Source organism: Microchirus variegatus (assembly GCF_963457635.1).
Source record: "Microchirus variegatus genome assembly, chromosome: 17".
Lineage (NCBI taxonomy): Eukaryota > Metazoa > Chordata > Actinopteri > Pleuronectiformes > Soleidae > Microchirus > Microchirus variegatus.
The window spans coordinates 21007763-21027948 of NC_139818.1; the positions used below are offsets into that span (position 1 = coordinate 21007763).

Sequence of the window (20186 nt, forward strand, 5' to 3'; positions counted from 1 at the left end):
CGTGAAACTGGTTCGTATATAAGTGTAGTGACGTATTTGTCAGATAATTAGCATTGAATATTCCACATTCCAGTTAACGCAAACTAACGAAATAAGGGAAAGTAACATTAAAAAAAAACAAAAAAACATTAGCGTTAAACTAAACAAAAATTAAAACTAGAGTTACGAGAGTTGTGTCTTTATGAAACAAAAATGTGCTTTTTTTTCCCCTACAGAATCGGTTTGGATTCATATGAAGTGTATTTATTTTGAAAGGTTGTTGCTTTTTGAATCTTGCACCTGTCAAATACTCAAAAGCTAACCTGCAAAACTACTCAAAACTGAACTAAAACTAAGCGTTTACACTTAAAAAACGAGCAAAACCCGCTTTAAAAACGAAACAAAAACTTACACTAATACAAATCTTTGACACACTAAATGAAAAGATGTTAAGACTTAATATTTAACCCAAAACAGTACGCATCATATCTCATACAATACTAATTAAAGCTGCCTTTTAGACGATGGCTGTGGAGGTCAGAGAGGTCAGCAGGCAAGTGTCGCCTCTTTAGCACAAGCCACACATGATTGGCCTCCTCTCAAGAGCCACATCTTTTTTTTCTTTTTTTTCTCCAAAATCAGTCATTTATTTGTGTGTCTGCCTCCATTTGATTGCAGTGTGTGTGTGTGTGTTCGGTGTGTGTGTCTGTGTGTGTGTGTGCATGCCTCAGACCTTGGGAGGGCTGCTCTGTACAAGCCCGAGCTTGCCCCCAGCAGCAAATCCACAAAGCCTGTCAGAAATGAACGATGACGGCAGCAGCAGCAGCAGCAGCAGCACAGAGAGCGCTCAAAGAAGCAAAGCAGGATATTCACCAGTAAAAAGAAACAAAAAAAAAACGGTCACACAAAAGTGCTGATACACGATACAGCCACGCTTTATAGGCACTTTTTCCTGTTCTAAAACCTGTGTCTCCATTGCATCGAGAGAGAGACAGGAAACAAAGAGCGAGGTGTTAATCCTGAGCTGTATCAAACCTTTTATTGACGCAGGTGAGCGGCGGTAAACAGATTTTAAGATTCAACAGCTGACAAGTACAGGTTGTGTGTGTGTGTGTGTGTGTGTGTGTGTGTGTTCTCTCTCTACCACACACAAAGGGGAAACTCCTATAAAGATAAACCGGCGCACAACAACAAACTGAAGTTTACAAATGTGAGGTGATAAGCGGCCAGAGGAAGGAGTTTGCCGTTGGTTTAACCTCAATCCTCTTAAATGTATTGACAGACGCCGCGGTGGTGGTGGTGATCTATCACAGGTGGAATGTTCCACCACAAACACCAGACTTCTCTCTCTCTCTCTCTCTCTCTCTCTCTACGCCTTTCGTATGCAGACACCGATTCGCTCTCAGTTCACCAGAGATGACGACGACGCTTAGCTTGATTGCCCCCCGAAAGTTCAAGATCACATTTAAACTCCCGCCCCAAAATGGCTTTGACGCCAACGACGTCAACACAGTGTGTCGCTCCATCAGCGCGAGCCTTTTTTTTTTTTTTTTTTTAAGCAAATTTCACAAAATAGAAAGTCAGGGACAGAGAAAGAAAATTGCACATACGGACGACGTTGATGACGGTGTTTAGTCTGCGCTCGTTTTATGGCGCACGGCGTTCCAGAGACGCTGATTTGGTTGTCAGATTGTATCTTGGACTCTGATTTGTTACTCTGAGGGTGGGATAATGGAGGCAGATGGAGGAAGGATGTTTAGACTTTTGAATCGTGATGATTTGGGACGATGACGACTGTCACTTTGCATAAATCTGTCACATGTGTAAGTAGAAATACACAGGAGTTGATTCTTGTAAGTTTTTCAGCACGACTAAAGGGCGCTTTCACACCTATGGTTCCATTGCTTTGGTCTGCACCAGTCAGAAAAATGTTATAATGTAGCAAACGGACGTGGGTACGGTTTGCGTTCACATATGAAGAGCTCTAAGTGAATCAAAATAGGCAGCCGTCGGTACTGGAATCGGACTAACCCTCGATTTCCACCGGGCGATTCACCGCCGTGGAACGTAAGCGCCTCTGACGCGCCCGGTGGAAATTCGGGGTAATCCCGTATCTCATCTCATATCAATAATGCATTAAACTAGACCGTTTCGTCCCATTTGGTTTGGTTGCTTTCACATCGGACGAAGCAGACCAAAGTAGAGCGGATAAAGCGGTTGATTTGGTGCGCACCAAATGTACCAGAGATTACATTCAAACCTACGCAACAAATGCTGTAGGTGTGAAAGCACCCTAAGAAATGGAGGAAGAGCTTATTGAGTACTACGGAGCTACTAGCTGCTAGCTTTTCCACTACATGGTCCCGGCATGACTCAACTCGCCTCGGCTCACACTTTCGTTTTGCTTTTCCATTAGTGATCGTACCTGGTCATTTTTTTTAGCACCTGCTCTGGCGAGATTACAAGCGAGTTTTTCTGTTAGGGATAGTGTCTGGTACGTGGTTCCAAGCAAACCGATTGGTCAGAGAGTGTCGTCACTGGAAGGGCGAAATCGCGACGTCCGACACAAGAATCAAACCGAACGAGCCTAACTATAGATCAGTTAAAAAAAATCCCGAAAAACATGCGTTAATCTCCAACATTTAGCAAAGGAAATGCTTAAAATCTCGATATTTAACACAGGAGTCTGGTGTATTTAGCGACAGCGCTGCTGAAAGCCGGCGATCTTGAGTCGAATCACAACCCGTTTAGTCATTATTTCAGTTCAGCTCCTAAATCCAACGATTCTGTGAACAAATCTTTTTAATTAACTGAGTCTAACGATTCAGTTACGCCGAAAAAACGACTGCTTTACAAGTCACTGGTCACGAGTTTGTGTGTGTCACGTGTAAAACGATGCTATGAGGACCCATTACGTACTTTATTGTCATGGAAAACCAACCAAACTGTGCAGAGTTGAGTCGAGTCGTGCCGGGACCACGAAGTGGAAAAGCAGCATTAGTTAGTTTGTTGGTTAGTAAGTTTCTCTAAATAAACCAGTCCAGTGGCCACGTCCATGCAGGAAATGTGAGGTGAATTTGCGTTTCACAAATGCTGATGATTGACTAAAGACAAGTGTCCCTCCATCACGCTCAGGGAAGTGGAACACCACATCCTGCTGCTGTGACACGACACAAAATGATCAAACCTTAAAGTTAGGGTCATTTGGATCTCGAGAGGAAGGATTTGTGCAAATCTCAAACTCCACTTATATATAAATATCTGGTTGGTTTCCAAGTTAAATGAGAATGAATAACCCCCCAAAATTAAAATTTCTGCTGTCAGATAAATCCACCAGAGACACAATACTGTCACTTGCTTTCACCTCTACATCGTGTCCTTGTCTTTGTCGTACACCTGTGCTGAGTCACTCCATCGCGACAGACCAGCGGACACTCGCGCTGTCGGACAGGCCCGGACTTGCCTCGTGCAATGATTAGTCCGGCTTGTCTTACACTGGACACAATGGCCTCCTCCTCACTGACGCCGCAGCGCGTCTTCACTGACCCGCGGCTAACTGGGAACAGAGTGAAACGAAGCGGAGTGGAACCGGTCGCCGCGTCTCACCGAGAACAATAAAGACAAGCGCAATGTGGACGAACCACTTTCCACTGTCTGATGTAAAGACGCTGTAATTATGGACAATGTAAAGGACTGAGCTGTACCTTTGCACGGCGAAGACATTATTTTTTGAAGATTATCTAAACAAATGTTTCCTGATACCGAGACATGGTCTTGTCATCAGCGTATATATTGGCACTTGTGTCCAGTAACAGACAGGTGGTGTCCTTGTCCCACTTTACCAGCATGAATGAACTGTGTCAGACTATTCTTTTGTCCAATTTCAGTTGGACAAAGATGTCTAAAATAAGGATGGGACGATACCATCTTTTCTGTGTCCGTTACCGATACCGATATCAAAGACTTGAGTATCTACCAATACCAATATTATTCCAATATAGTCATCTTTAGACCGTTTATGAACTATGTAGCTGTTAACAACCGGTCTTATATACCTAAAAGGGGGGTATTTTACCAGAAAATTGCTTTGGTAGAAGTTGAAGTCACTTTTTTATAATATTACTAAAAGGTGAAATAAGTAGTTTATAGTGCCATCTAGAGGAGAGGCTGAAATTTACAACAAAGACCTGCTGCTCTGCTCACCCCCTCCCTTCCCTGAGCGCTACGGTATCCTCAGAGGGTCAAATGTCGTCCTCGTCGTCTTTCTCCGTGTCAGCAGATGAGGTTCGTGAGGCGAGGGAGAGGGCGGAGCTACCACGGCCGTAGCAGACGAAGCGGAGAGAGAGGAGGCGGGACTTCCGCTACATGTAAAGAGACGCTTGATTTGTTCTCTCACGTTTGTCCTTACAGGCTCCGGTAGAAACATGGCGTCTCGCTGCTAACAGTGGCTATGCAACCGCGGTTCGTTTGAAACACTACGAAAATGAAACAAAAACTATTATACAGCGACTAGACAATGCAGGAGCACATAATATGTATAAAAAAGTGGATTTTGGGTTATATAAACCCATAAATACTACATATTGTACCTTTAAGTAAAAGTCTTAAAGTATATGACATTTACTGTATTCAAGTATGAAAGGTCAATTTCTGATGTAAAAATGTACTTAGGTTTGAGAAGTAGAAGTATTAAAAGAGTCAGGAGTAAACGTAAATGTTGCTAAAGTAAAAGTACTAAAGTACAGCTACAACACATTTGTTGTTTCAAAGACATAATTATCCAACCGTGTAACAAATATTGCTCTCTCAAAAAGCAGCAAAATTACATTTTTATCTTTATCCGATATCCGATCCAGTGATTTTGACCAGTATCAGACCGATACCGATTCCCATCCCTCGTCTAAATTGTATTTAAAATATTAGTTTTTAGTCGAACGAACAAAACAATTTATCTCTAGAGTTCTGCAAATGCACTGAGTGAGACGTAGTCTTAGATTTTCTCTTCTATCTCGTGACTAGTTTGTGTAAGATCATTTATTAATGAAATGCTAGGGGACCAAACACTGATCCCTGAGGTACACCCTCTGTACACTTCACTGTAACGGACTGTGCTTCATTACACACCAAAGATGATGTTCGATCCTCGCAATTCTTTCATCTCGTCATTCTTTTTCCCTGCACCTTGGTTTTTTTAAAAATTATTATTATTGTTTCTCTTTTCTTTGCACATTGTCTCCTCTTCTTGTCCTCTCTCCTCTCTGCGTCCCATGTGTCCTGCGTGAATATCAGATAACAGTTCCATGAAAACGAATCCAGTGAGACGCAACCTACAGAGGGAAGGAGGGAGGAAGGGAGGGAGCGAGGGGAGGTTACATGTAGCACAAATAGACATAGACCGAGACAGAGAGCGAGAGAGAGTTTCTAAGAGTTAGCATGATCGCTAATGAGGTGTGTGTGTCGGTGAATCTGGTAGTCCTTATGTTGTGGGGACCTCAATCTGATTACATAGTCACATTATGACCCCTAACGTAAATTACGACATTTTACGGTGATGACGTATTTTAAAGTAAAGGTTAAGGTAAGAGGTCAGGGTCAGGATTAGGACTGTAGTCGTTATGGTTAAGGTTGGAGTAAGTCTCAAGGAAATGTCCTCTGAAGTCATGGAAACCAGTGTGTGTGTGTGTGTGTGTGTGTGTGTGTGTGTGTGTGTGTGTGTGTGTGTGTGTGTGTGTGTGTGTGATTGGTAGCGGGGAGCCATTAAGTGGAGAATAAAAGCCAGGTCTTCAGGATGGCTGGAGGACACATGGTAAGGTAGAGGGCTGTCCTCTGGAGATGACAGGGACGTGTGTGTGTGTGTGTGTGTGTGTGTATGTGTGTGTGTGTGTGTGTGTGTGTGTGTGTGCGTGTGTGTGTGGAGGGTGGGCTAGTGCAGCGGGGTTGGGGAGGGAGGGGTTTACTCAGGAAGTAAAGCATTAAAGCATATAAGGTCATTTGTCGCCGCACAGTTTTGTGTGGCGTTCAGTGGTCACGTGATTGTCACAGTTGTATGTGACAGTCTCTCTTTATTAAAAACAGTGACACAGTTTGTTTTGTTTTTTTTCCAGCCCAGCGTCTTGGGTTTTAAACCAGCCACTTGTGCGTGGTGAGGCAGAGACACACTGATTAGTCCCTTTCACGGAATCTAATTGGACACTCGTGGACATAAGATGGAAGGATATGCAAATACGAGATTGTTTTTTTTGGTTTTGTTCTGTGTCTCTGATAATGGAGTCGGACAACAGACGGTCGGATAAATAAAGGACGTGTCATTAAACTCATTTCCAATAAATAGTTAGCAAATCATTTGTACTTATTTCTTCATATGATTCAATATCTATCTATCTATCTATCTATCTATCTATCTATCTATCTATCTATCTATCTATCTATCTATCTATCTATCTATCTAGCATGCTGGACATACAGCTAGCTATTTTTAATGTAGATATCTAATTGTTTAATGTCTTAATTTCTATCTATCTATCTATCTATCTATCTATCTATCTATCTATCTATCTATCTATCTATCTATGTTTCTATCTATCTATCTATCTATCTATCTATCTATCTATCTATCTATCTTCCAACCTAGCTATCTACTTAGCTTGACATATAGCTAGCTATTTTTAATGTAGATATCATTGGTTTTTTTTTAATGTCTTAATTTCTATCTATCTATCTATCTATCTATCTATCTATCTATCTATCTATCTATCTATCTATCTATCTATCTATCTATCTATCTATCTATCTATCTATCTATGTCTTCCAACCGAGTTATCTAGCTAGCTTGAGATACAGCTAGCTAATCTGCATGACAGGTTTCTTTGCTAGTTTGACAAATAACAACAAAGCTAATCTTTTTTAATAAACTGTGTGTGTGGTTTAGATAAACCAGTCTGCATGAGTTTCCGAGGCCTCTGTAGTTTTGCGTGATTGTTTTGATGCTAATTTATTATATTTTTGTCAGGAGGAGTTTCTGTTAAACCTGTAACAAGCACGTCTGTCGCGTCATTTATTAGATTACATTAGATTTATTGTCATTGCGCAAGTCCAAGGTAACGAAATGCAGAAGACATCGAATGTGTACATAAGGTGCACATACAGATCCAAACAGAATGTGTACAACAAACAGGTTATGGTCTTATATAAATAAATATAGCAGTATATAAGTATGGTGGTATGTACATATTATGTTATAACCAATAATATGTAAAATAGGCAAATAGGCAAATTTGGTAGATTTTAGAAAGACTTCCTTTAACCCTTAAACGCGCCTTTAAAAAAATCACGTTAACACACCCAGCACACCAAATGGTGCGCATGAAAGTACACAGCTATAAAAATAGTATACATCTGTATTTTTGCCTTTTTTTTTTTTTTTAGGTTTTAGACCAACATCTCATCTTTCCATCCATATCAAATATTAATATATATTTTTTATTTTTAACCCTTAAATTTCCAGGTTTATTCATGATGCACCTTGATTTTATGATCTAAAAAACACAAAAAATGAATTATTTTCAATATACTTCATGGAAACTGGAATTTTTTTGTTTGGATTATTGCAGCCTGGTATATGTGAAAGATTAGCAGAATCATTTTTTTTTTGCATTATTATTTTTTTTGTAATGTCAGATGGCCTAAAACACTCACGTTAACACACCCAGCACACCAAATGGTGCTCATAAAGTACACAGCTATAAAAATAGTATACATCTGTATTTTTGCCTTTTTTTTTTTTTTAGGTTTTAGACCAACATCTCATCTTTCCATCCATATCAAATATTAATATATATTTTTTATTTTTAACCCTCAAATTGCCAGGTTTAGTCATGATGCACCTTATTTTAAGATCTAAAAAACACAAAAAATGAATTATTTTCAATATACTTCATGGAAACTGGAATTTTTTTGTTTGGATTATTGCAGCCTGGTATATGTGAAAGATTAGCAGAAACATTTTTTTTTTTGCATTATTATTTTTTTTGTAATGTCAGATGGCCTAAAACACTCACGTTAACACACCCAGCACACCAAATGGTGCTCATAAAGTACACATCTATAAAAATAGTATACATCTGTATTTTTGCCTTTTTTTTTTTTTTAGATTTTAGACCAACATCTATTCTTTCCATTCATATCAAATATTAATATATATTTTTTATTTTTAACCCTCAAATTGCCAGGTTTAGTCATGATGCACCTTATTTTAAGATCTAAAAAACACAAAAAATTAATTATTTTTAATAAAATTCATGCAAACTGGATTTTTTTTGTTTGGATAATTGCATCCTGGTATATGTGAAAGATTAGCAGAAAGAAAAAAAATGTTCATTCTTTTTTTTTCTGTTATGTCAGATTGTCTCATAAAATCACGATAACACACCCAGAGCACCAAATGGTGCTCATAAAGTACACAGCTATAAAAAAAATTATACATTTATATTTTGAATTTTTTTTTTTTTAGGTTTTAGACCAACATCTGTTCTTTCCATACATATCAAATATTAATATATTTTTTATATTTTTTACCCTTAAATTGCCATGTTTAGTCATGATGCACCTAATTTTATGAAAAAAAAAAGACAAAAAATTAAATATTTTCAATATAATTCATGCAAACTGGATTTTTTTTCTTTGGGATTATTGCAGCCTAGTATATGTGAAAGATTAGCAGAAATAAAATTGCATTATTATTATTTTATAATGTTAGATTTCATAAAATATTCAGTTAACACACCTATAGCACCAACGTGTGCTCATACAAATACAAGCTATACAAATTGTGTACATATGTATTTTTGTTTTTTTATTTTCTTATTTCTTAGACCAACATTAGACCTCATTATAGATACCAAATAAAATTAAAAAAAAAATGTTTTGTGCTGTAATGAAGAACTTCCACTCTTGGTATCCTCTCCTTTGCAGAGGTTATAATCAGAATGATCTGGGGCTTCTGGGCCTCTTTTTTTTTCCCGTTGCTGATCTCCGGCTCCCGGTGTTTGTTGCTGAGCAGGAGGACATTTTTGTCCTGCTTCGGAGTGTAGGACAGCAGGGTGTGAGTAGATGAAGAGATGGCGGAGCCTCGGGAGCTGAGGGGGAAGCTCTGGTCAGTTTTTACGCATTGTGCCAAAAATGGTGATCTTTCGTCGCAGCAGCTCCTCTGCCAGCCCAAATGAGGAAAATAAATGATCAATAGTCACAGTCACCCTCCCAGCCCCTCCGTCATGTCCAACACGACCATCTCTGTCCTTGGTTTTGTTTCTGCAGCGCAACAGCTGCCCAATAGACGCCAACAGAAGGAGTCCAAACTAAGCCCGCACGGTGGTGGTTATCGAGGTCCTTCCACTCGGGCACTGTCCTTCTCCCATGCAGTTTGGTTCATTCCATGATAAGTTTTGTGATCTCCGTGGTGAAAAATAAATAAAAAGTGTCAATCAGCTCACTAACAATGGCCACGGCATGGCGGGGAGGTTCTGGAGTTAGTCCTGAGTCTGGAGGCTTGAACTGGAGCATCAGGGTGTTTGTGGGTGCCCAGATCGCTCCGTTTTTGGATTTCCATAAAAGGTCCGCTAGTGTCACCTCTTCCCCAAAGTCAGAAGAGTCAGTGGAGTTGGTGGGACACTGGAAAGCCCCCGGGAAGTACTCTTCATCGGCTGTGTCGGTGTCCAAAGCTGATGGAACGCATTGCGCTCCGTGCGCTCGTCTTCAATGACCATGTTTAGCGCCTCCGTGGTGCCGCTGTGATGCTTCATTGTGTGTGGTTTGACATGCAAAGTCCAGCTATGCTCCTTAGCTCTGCACAGACACCTCATCACCTGTATACCTGTGATCATTGCAGCGCAGTGCACAGGTGCACAGATCGGGGTTTGTTTTGGCTCTAATTTTTGCTGTACATTTCATGTGCTGGGAAATCGCCTGCATTATGGATATTTCAAAAGCTGTGGGGACCCCACAATTTAGATGTCGGGGTGCTTTGGAGACTGTACTTTGAAGTTTTGGTGCTTTGAAAGTTTTAAAAAAAATTTTTACATGAAAGGAGGGCATGGAAAAGGTGCCACTTGAAAGCCACCTGCGCTTTTACGCATTGTGTCACACTGTAAATGCACTGTGCACGTTAAAGGCACGTGCACGCGCGCACGTGCATGTGCACACGCGCACACTCACATGCACACATGCCCAAACACATGTACTCACACACCCATACAAAATTTCTGCCTCAGACCTTATGTGGAGAGAGGGGGGGCGGGGTTTAGTGGGAGTGCCCTCGATCAGAAAAAGCAGTTTTTTTCTCCATGTGCCAAAAAAAGAAAAATGACGTAATCTTGATGGAAATGTGTCAGAGCACACATTTAAAGCCTTTTGCTTCAAATGATGTGAAAAAATTAGATGATTCATGTTTTTTACTTTACATTTGAGCAGGATCAAAAATAGTGATTTGAATGGGTTTCAATGAGCACACTTTGGTGCAAAGGTGTGTTAACGTGAGTAAATTTGTCACAGTTGTTTAGAATAGACTAAAAAAAAAATTCACATGAAAATTTTTTAAAGCACCCAAAAATACACAACCTAGCAAATTTTGAACAATATGCATGAAAAAATGAAAAAGATATGCTAAAAAGAAAAAGTCAAAAACACAAAAAGGTGTCTAGGTGTGTTAAAGGGTTAAAAACCACACACACACACACACACACACACTGTAAGTCCAGGTGGTGTATAGGACCATGTGTGTGTGTTGGGGGGGAGGGAGCGATAACATTACTCTCCATTAGCTCTACCATAGGTGGGATCATCAGACAGGTGCATGCTGGGCCTTCCTGTCCCCTCCCCCTCCCCCTCCCGTCACCCACCTGATGGTGTTCTTGTATTTGTCACCTCTTTAGGACCTTCTCTGGTATAAGTACTGACCCGGTCTGGACCCTAACCCCTAACCAAAGAGGGGCAGAACCTCTGGGTCAGTTTAGGAGGAAGATGTCAATTGTCGTTATAGGTTAAGGTTAAGGTTTAGGCCTGAACTCAATTGTCACTGCAATGTCCTTAGAAGGAGAGGTGTGTGTGTGTGTGTGTGTGTGTGTGTGGGGGGGGGGGGGTGCGTGTGTGTGTGTGTGCGTGTGAGTGTGTGATGAAGAGAGAGGGTCTGTCAGAGGCCACCTGTTGGCCAGCTGTCAGGGTCCCATTTCAGGGTCGCCTTTCTCCTCAGACTCCATCCATCCCACTTTGTCTCCGTCTGTCTGTCTATCCATCCTTCCATCCACCTACCTACCTACCTACCTACCTATCTATCTATCCATTCCCAATGGTCAAAAACCCATTAAATTCTGGATTTAAACTGTTTTTTTTCCACCATGAATGGACTTTATTTCTTACACTCTGGGTCAGTGCTTCTGTCTTGACCTTTTGTCTACGGAGACTTTTCTGTCTGTGTTGTAAAACCTTATTCTACTAATTTTCTCCCTAAAACAACATCCATCCATTAAAAGATGAGAGGAGTTGTGGAGGAGGAGGAGGAGGAGGGGGAGGAGGGGGAGGTCTGGGTTGTACCTAAGTGTGTCTTGTTTGATGCTGATCAATGGCTCGCAGATACCGTCCTCTTCATGACACATTACCATCTCTATTGTCGCCGTGATGGAGGGTTGGTTGGGGGGGGGGGATGGGGGGGGGGGAATCAAATGATGAATGAGTGATGGAAATAAGGAGGCATGAAATGGACAGGAGGAGGAGGAGGAGGAGGTGGATATGATGGGATGGAGTTGGATTGGAGATGGGAGAAGAGAAGTGTGTGGAGGTTGGAGGAAAAGGAGCGAGAGATAATGTCCTTGGAGGAGACGAGGGGGGGGGGATGGGGGGGACGAGGGGGGGCCTCAGCGCTGCCTCTATTAGAACAAGAAGCCACTCGACGACAGAATAAGAACCTGAGAGTCCTGAGATGATGATTTCTCTGGATCTGTATTCTGGCAGGGTGATTATTTTGTCAGTATTAGCTGCTCGTCCTGCTTTTAACCTTTTTTTTTTTTTTTTTCTTTTTTAAAGCAAAGAGCGTTAACTCACGCAGGGTTTTTACTCCATGTGTCAGTGACAGGTGTACGTTAAAGGACCAGTGTGTAACGTTTAAAAAGGGTTTACTGGCGGATAAGTGATATAAACTACACACACGTATGTTTAAAATCACTTTAAAGTGAATAATGTTTTCATGTTCATGGCTTTTTTTAGCAAACAAAGACTTGTAATATTATTGTAATATATATATTAAATATATAATTTCAACTTCCTATTTCCAGCACTGTAAGGCGTTTGAATATTTTGAGACAAATTAGGTACAAAAAATATGGAAAAATCTACTATAAATACATAAAAGAAATTTAAAAAAAAAAACAAAAGGAGAATAAAAACTTACTCAAATTGTGATGTTAAAGGACTTTGGCACATTTTTGATTTAATTCATTTTAGGGACTTTCTATAGAGTTGTATCTCATTTTAAAAGCACGTAAATATGGTTGGGGTCTTTATAAAGATTTTTTGTGGATTAAAGATTTGCTCTGTTATTATAACAAGATTAATATCATTATAATTTAGAGTAGTAACACTGCTGTATTTCCTATTTAACCAGTCCATAAGGTGTTTCTGGAACAATTGAGTATGAGAGCATGACTCTAAGAGATGTTGTTTTTAATTTCACTTTTATAAAGGAAAAAACATTAATTTAACTCAAATCAATCTTAATTCGCTAGAAGGATAGACATCGTTCATTAATTTGAAGTGGATTTCTTTTGTTTTGGGTGAAAAGGAAAGGAAATGAAAGTGTGTGTTGATCCCTGATTTTCTTAAATCTAATTGAAGGGACGAGAATCAGTCAGTATCGGTCAAAATCACTGGATCTGATATCGGACAGATGCACAGACTCAGAAAATGTAAATAAAAACCAGCAGAAGCAATTTAGCTGAGTCACGTTTGTGCTGCTTATTTCTTCGTCATTGGGAGAATAGGATTTGTTGCACAGTTTGCAGAATGATGTCTTTAGAAATGACTCGGCACAGCTTCGGCACTTCGTAAACGGTGTAAAATCAAAGTGTATTGGACTGATATCGGCGTCTGTAGAGGGTTAGGGTTAGTGGAGTTTGTTGTGTTCTGTGTGCAGGTGAGTGTTCCCTCAGATCTCCTCTCCATCATAAGGACTCCACTTGTTTAGACTCATTTACAGACTTAATGAATCCCTCTCTCTCTCTCTCTGTATGGAGGAACACGAAGAAGAAGAAGAAGAAGAGGCCGTTCATCATCTCACAAGGAACGCAAACACTACGAGGAACCAATGAGAGCTCTGCACGCTGATAAAAAACCCTTCTGCTTGAAAATGATGACATTCAAATCCCACAGAGCAACACAACATCAGCAGCACAGTGATGGCTGCTGGGAATTCAAGCCCTTGGACTTTGGAGTCTTGTCAATGACCTGTCATGTGCTGCCACCTAGTGGGCATTCAATGAATCAGAAATACACTCCATACATTGTTAATGTGGTAAACGACTATTCTAGCTGCAAAGATAATTATATTGTATAGAGGCCCATTTCCAGTGTTCTAATGGTACATTGTGTTTGCTAATCGCGTTATTGGATGATTAGAAAACCCTTGTGCAATTATGCTAGCACAGCTTCTTAGCTGGTTAGCACAAGCACAGCTTCTTAGCTGGTTAGCACAGCTGAAAACAGTTTTGCTTGTTCTTTGACCAAAGGGCAAAATGATTATTTTGAATAAAAATCATTATTTCTAAATCTCGTCAATGTCTTGACTATATTTTCTGTTCATTTTGCAACTCTTTTGATGAATAAAAGTGTGACTTTTAATGGAAAACACAAACTTTCGAACGGTAGCGTAAATCGGCTCTCGTTTGCGATTACATTTTTGCGGCTAACGACGACGGAGAGACGAAAGAAGGTCACAAAATCACTCACCTTTCACTGCGAACATTACATTTGAGAGAATTCTGTCAACCATATTGTGATAGTGATGAGAAATCCTGAGAGAGGCCTTGTGTCTTCGTTGCAGTGACTCAGGTTTTCACTGCTCCTACACACCTGAGTCAAACGATGAGCGCTAACAAGCTAGTTATTAGAGTCAGGTGTGTCAGGGAAACAACTTCTACAGTGAAACTTGAGGCCTTTGTGTGTCCTCAGGTCATTTGAATAACTAACACATACCTGGTTAAAACTTCACTGCTCCAGGTGAGGCTTGAACTCACAACCTCGGCATGTCTCTGCAGGTTACTGTCATATAAGTACCGCGCGCTAACCGATTGCGCCACTGGAGCTTGTTTTGCTGCATAGTCACTTTAGCTAATTGGATCTGCTCTCTAAACAAAAAAATAAAACTTCATTCGAGCATCTGGTTCTGTATTTAAAGGGAGATTAAATACAAATTAGAATTACGACGAGTCAAAGTCTGTGTCGTCACGTTGTGTTTATTGTTCGGCCGCTAAAACGCGCCCACTTTGAATAATAAAAAAAAACAAACAAACATGGATGGGTGCTGGGTTTTTACAGTGCAGCAGGTTTTTAACATACAGATAATGTTCCCGACATGTAACACACGATAAAAACAAAAAAACAAGTGCTTTAAAGGCTGTAATTTTTAAAAAAAAACACACATTTTACATGATGTACATGTGCCAGTAACAGATGGTTCCGTGTCAATAAGGCACATTTAATATTTAATGATTTCATGTCATTTCTTGGCGAGTTTTAACTTCCAGTAAATGGTTCTTCACTGTTAAAGATTGTAAACACAAGATCCTCAGCTCATCCTGAGAGTGTGAGGATCTTTATGGCCACTGGGTGGTGCTGTTACACCGCTTAAGAAGAGAGGTAAACGCATGCCTTGGTGACTCTCTTCCTGTTTGACCGATCTTTGATTAGTCCAGCTACAGATCAGTCAAAAAAACATGAATTATGAGTCCTTTTCAGTCAAGTTCTGTCCTCATGCACGTGGTTATTTTTTGTTTTTTACGTCAGGTGTCCGGGCGCTTTCATGCATAAGTTGTACATTTCCAAAAAGTGCAGTTTGGTGTTTCTACCTCCACAAACGCTGGTTATTTCAAGAGAAAATGTTCGACATCCGACGTTCAGAGGAGGTGAGCGTTTAAGTCGTACTTCTCGCAGAACTTGTCGGTGATGGGGATGCACGTGAGGTACTCGCACCAGTCGCACTTCACCGGGTAAACGTAGAAGAGGACGGCCAGCGCCGCGAGCAGAGCCAGGAAGACCAGCAAGAAGACGCAGATCTGGACTCGCTTGCGGTACATATCTGACTGCCCAAAACTACGGAGAAGAAAAACCCAGTGTTATTCGTCTCGTAAAGGAAGTTAAAAAGAATAGTTACAAAACCCTCGCTCACCTGATGTACGGCAGGAAGGCGAAGGAGAGGAAGAACCCCGACACAAAGCCGCAGATGTGAGCAAAGTTGTCGATCCACGGGAGCAGACCGAAGGAGAAGAAGAAGACCGAGATGGCCAGGAGCTTCGCGAACGCCCACCACGGCCTCTCCAGGATCTGCCAGCTCTGAAACAGCTCCACGAACAGACAGGCCAGGATACCAAACTGGCTGCCTGCAGGACCAACCTGAGAGACACAAATACAATCCAGTACAAGTTTATTTGAAGGACTAATATTATACCCTATTTCTGCGAGTTAACCTAGTTCCCTGGTGTCCTAATGAACATGTCTGTGATGTCAAAATACCTTAAGGATGAAGCACCATAGCAGTTCAATCACCCTGCCAAAACAGCCCTGTTCAGAACACTCTTTAAATCAGGGCTGTCAAACTCATTTTCACTCAGGGCCACATCAGCATAATGGTTACACTCAAAGGGCGAGATGTAAATGTCATACAGAATAAATGTGACTAAATGTAACCAAATATAATGTAAAATAAAGGTAACTACTCAAACAACTTTCTGTATTTATTACTTATTTAAGTTACAAATATGATGCATCATAGTCTCAATCTCAATTTCACTCGTCGTGTGATACACATACAATGATACACTGCGATCTAGTGGCGGGATGCCGTCACTTTGCGGGTAACGCAATCGCCATGCATTATGGGAAATGTAGTTTATGGTCAACGCAGGATAGACCTATTTTAACACAGATCTTTGAGACCAATTAATCACTCGTGGGCCACATAAAATGACGTGGCGGGCCACATCTGGCCCCCGGGCCTTTAGTTTGACACATGTGCTTTAAATGCAAATGGGACACAGGGAACTACGTCAGCGTCACTGAGGCTAACGGCAGCTAACAGCAGTTAGCATTTGGAAAAGCCATCATTTGCCGACTCTCGCCGGGCACATTGCCATCATATATAAAATGTAAATCCTCTGAGGCTGGAAGTTTGTGTAGAACTCTGTGCTGCACTGTGGTGGAGCTCCATGAGTCAACAATTCCAGGAATGTCTGGAGCAATGTAGCAATGAGCACGGAAGGCAACACCGCCTGTTTTATCTTGTGTAATTACACTGAGGCAGATGACAAAAACATATTTTTTCACACTTAGCCTAGTCATAGGGCCTCCAGAATCCCAAATATGAGAGTTAAAATGATTAAAAGGTTGATTTGCATAATCATTTTCCCCAAAACATGTCCCATATGGTCTAGCGGTTAGGATTCCTGGTTTTCACCCAGGCGGCCCGGGTTCAACTCCCGGTATGGGAACATTTCTTTGCCGTATCTAAATAAAGTTATGTATTTTAATAGTGGCTTCGTACCTCTGCTCTGTACGGCAGGAAGATGGCTGAGGCCAAGTTTCCGGTGACGCCGCTCAGCACGTAGATGATGGAGATTCTCAGCCAGCCGGCCAGCTTCTCTATGTCCCTCAGCACGGTCATCTGGAACAACACCGACACCAGGCAGTGCAGGATCCTACGAACACAAATCATTTCCAACGTTGACCCAAAATGTACTGATATTTTTATCCACATTTTTGCTTTAAGTTTTAAGTGCAGTCACCCAGCATGAAGGAAGAGAGACAGCCAGAGTCTGGAGAACTGGTCTGGGATCTCTGGGTTGAGGAAAGGCAGCAGACCACACACGTCATCCATACAGGCAACCTGGTGGAATAAAGGAGTTTAGATCAAACCTCACCTGCAACAGCAAAGGTGATTTAAGTGACTTGATTTAAGTGAAAATGTTATGGAGTGTTTGTCCGACCTGTGAGCAGAGAGTTGCCTCCTCGTGGAAGTATCCTCGCATAAATTCACAGTACTCTCTGGAAGTGATTTCACATCTGCAACAGGACACACAATCATCGGCTCCATCAAATAACGACAGATAATACAAAAAGAGAAAATAAATATATTATATATGCATCATTGTCCGTACCGTCCTTTGGTTCCGATGCAGCAGGGCCGGCCTGTGATCGTGCAGTCTATGTGGGGAAGGTTGGTGTGGTTCCCGGAGTTGTACCTCGTACAAACCTATACGGATCGTAACCATGAATCAGCTCTGTCGGACGTCAGTTTCTTCCATTTAAATATCATTTTCACTCACTACAGCACATGCACAGACCTACAGAGCTGTGTCCAATCAATAATGGGATAAATTCAGACTTTGTGAACCCACACACGCTCTTCAATGGATGTCATTTTACTCACTGGCCACTTGGTGATGTCATCGGGCCACTCGTGAGGTGTAACTGAGGCAGGCTCGAGGCAAATTCTACAAAATAAAGTGCAATCGGTTTGTGAAAAAAAGGAGTGAAATACTGAGACCAGAGTTCACTCATGGAGGTAAATTACAGATGATAAAGACAAATCAATAGGATATACAATAAAAAAACAATCATACGGGGAGGAGAAAACTGAAAAAATAAGAGCATAATAGTGCTATTAGTGCTAATAGAGCGTTCTATCGTGTTACCTGGGGTCCTGATGGCAGACTGCACCGTGCTGCCGTCGTTCACCGTTCACAGACGGAGCACTCGGGTGCTGAGGCCACTTCACCCACACCGCCAGCGTACTCTGCAGTAAAAAGACAAATTATAGTTTATTAAATGTGGCTTCTATGACTACACGCTGCAACAAGAGCTAAAAAAAACCATAAGGTTTCCTCTGACCGAACACTCCTCCTGTAACGTCTGCAGACACCCGGAGCGATCGTTCCTGACGCAGCAGCCGGACTCTCGCTCTCTCGCTCTCTTCTCCCGGATCAGCGTCTGGATCTCTTCGTCTTGCCGCATGCACGGGGAAAACTTGGCCCCCAGGTGGATTAGTGCCTCCTGCAGGACAGCGGAGTATGACAGTATTATTAACGGTATACGTTAGCGTCTAAAAAGATTCTCGAACGACCGGGTTGCAGGTGCAAATGAAGTGAAAATGATGCACTAAAACATCTATCAAAATAATATAACAGAAACAATAATGTATTTTATTTATACGCTGATACTTAACAAGGTTGAGTAACATTAAACTAACTGAATACTACGCTTGAGCTAAGTTAAGTATATTTACAGAAAAAGAAAAAACAGAAAAGATTGTAAAATAAAATAAAAAAAAATACTCACTGAACTTGGACCGACCCAGAAGTTTTGTTGTTGCACAAACCTCACGTTTTCATAAACTCCTTTGTTCCTCAACACCTAAAAATAAAGATACTTAAATTAGACTAACATCATTTTTTTTCTTGGCGGAAATCCACCAACATCAAATCAAGACGATAAACTTTCTTTCTGGTCTGTGTTGTTCATTAACCTCCCTGCTCGAAAATGACATGCCCAATCTAAATAAAGTAAATCTCTGCAGTGACAAGATCTATGTGGATTATCTTGATATCAAAATAAAGATAACACTTTCTGGTGAGATTCCACCAGAGGTGTAAGTTTTACTGTAGATGCCACTGTGTCAGAGTAAATGCACTTGGAACACAGCATAAATGAAGGATTTTTTTCTCTCGCCTAAAAAAAATATTGCATTTTAAAGCAAATATCACCTTTAAAATATGCAATAGGAGCTTAAAAACGCATGGAGGTCATGTAACAACATGTGGACACGAGCTGTGCACAGTTTGATGCTGCTGAAGTGAAGCAGAGTAAAATGACAGAGGTTTAAGTAAAGAGATGTCTGGGCGTTCTCTCTTTTGGCACAGTTTGGCACCACCTGTGCCATTTGAGATTTCAATGTGTGCTGTGTCGAAAGGGAGTTACGGGGCAAAGCAGCCCTCTGTTTGTTGCAATATCAAGGCTCACCACTAGATGTCACTAATTCTCACAAATTAATACAGGCTGCAAACGTTACTCACGGAATCAACAGTTTCATGTTGGGAAAAGCCCACTGGAGCAATGCCGTAGATAGCCACAGCCAGAATAGTGACGAGCAAATGCACAAATGTGATCCAGTACGTGAAGATCGGCCTGGAAAGACGAGAGAAAATAACGTCAGGCTGCGTTTGCGCGGATGTTGAGTAAGTAAAAACAAAATCAGCTGCCTAACCTGTGATCGTCCATGTCCTCTAGCTGCCGTTTGACAAAGCTGTCGATGCGCTTGCGGTACGTCCGGTTGGTGAGGCGTCCGACCATGCCGAGCCCGTACGGCCTCTTCTCTCGGGCAAAGAGCTTCTTAACGGGAAGCGCGATGCGTTGTCCTCGCTGCTGGTGGCTGTTGACGCTGACCACCTCCTGCTTCAGACGCAGTTTAGGCTGGACCAGAGAGCCGTCTTTAGCCTTCCGCCACCCTCGCTCTAAAGGCCTGCAGGGGTCGAGCAGAGGAAAGATGAGAAAAACAGCGTCGTAACTGATGCGTAAATGTTTGTCAAAAAATCATAAAGAACTTGCAGCATCAGGTGACTCCGCTCCAGTTCATTCTTATCCAGAGCGCCTCCTCTGAGCTCGCTCTCGTCCACCTGTTTGAGGGCGGCTTCCGATTGGGTTTCGAAAACCTCGTCGGCATAAGTCGACATCTCATCGTGCAGGCCCTCCTACAAACAGAACAAGGAGTGTGGAGCCGAACAATTCAGAATACAATCAGTTTTGGTCTTGTAATACCTTATGAATTCACAACGATTAGGTGAGTACACTCTTAGAAATAAAAGTGCTAAGTAAAACCATACAAGGTTCTTTGGCTTGTCCTCATAGGAGAACCCTTTTTGGCTCCAGGTAGAACCTTTTTATAAAGATTCCACCTG

General features: G+C 41.4%; 1 protein-coding gene across 1 annotated transcript in view; it reads right to left on the bottom strand.

Moving 5' to 3' along the window:
- Positions 1 to 15134: 15134 nt before the first annotated feature.
- LOC310939139 (inactive rhomboid protein 1-like) overlaps positions 15135 to 20186 on the bottom strand; it is a gene marked incomplete at its 3' end in the record, with an annotated part of 34238 nt that continues 29186 nt past the window's right edge. Inside the window, exons 8-20 of the mRNA XM_083903805.1 lie at positions 19834 to 19979; positions 19496 to 19750; positions 19305 to 19416; positions 18571 to 18645; positions 18124 to 18285; positions 17928 to 18028; positions 17663 to 17726; positions 17391 to 17485; positions 17220 to 17295; positions 17019 to 17119; positions 16778 to 16931; positions 15407 to 15630; positions 15135 to 15330 (exon numbers count right to left, since the gene is read on the bottom strand). Coding sequence (XP_083759931.1) covers positions 15135 to 15330; positions 15407 to 15630; positions 16778 to 16931; positions 17019 to 17119; positions 17220 to 17295; positions 17391 to 17485; positions 17663 to 17726; positions 17928 to 18028; positions 18124 to 18285; positions 18571 to 18645; positions 19305 to 19416; positions 19496 to 19750; positions 19834 to 19979 — 1761 coding nt within the window. The remainder of the gene's footprint in view (positions 15331 to 15406; positions 15631 to 16777; positions 16932 to 17018; positions 17120 to 17219; positions 17296 to 17390; positions 17486 to 17662; positions 17727 to 17927; positions 18029 to 18123; positions 18286 to 18570; positions 18646 to 19304; positions 19417 to 19495; positions 19751 to 19833; positions 19980 to 20186) is intronic.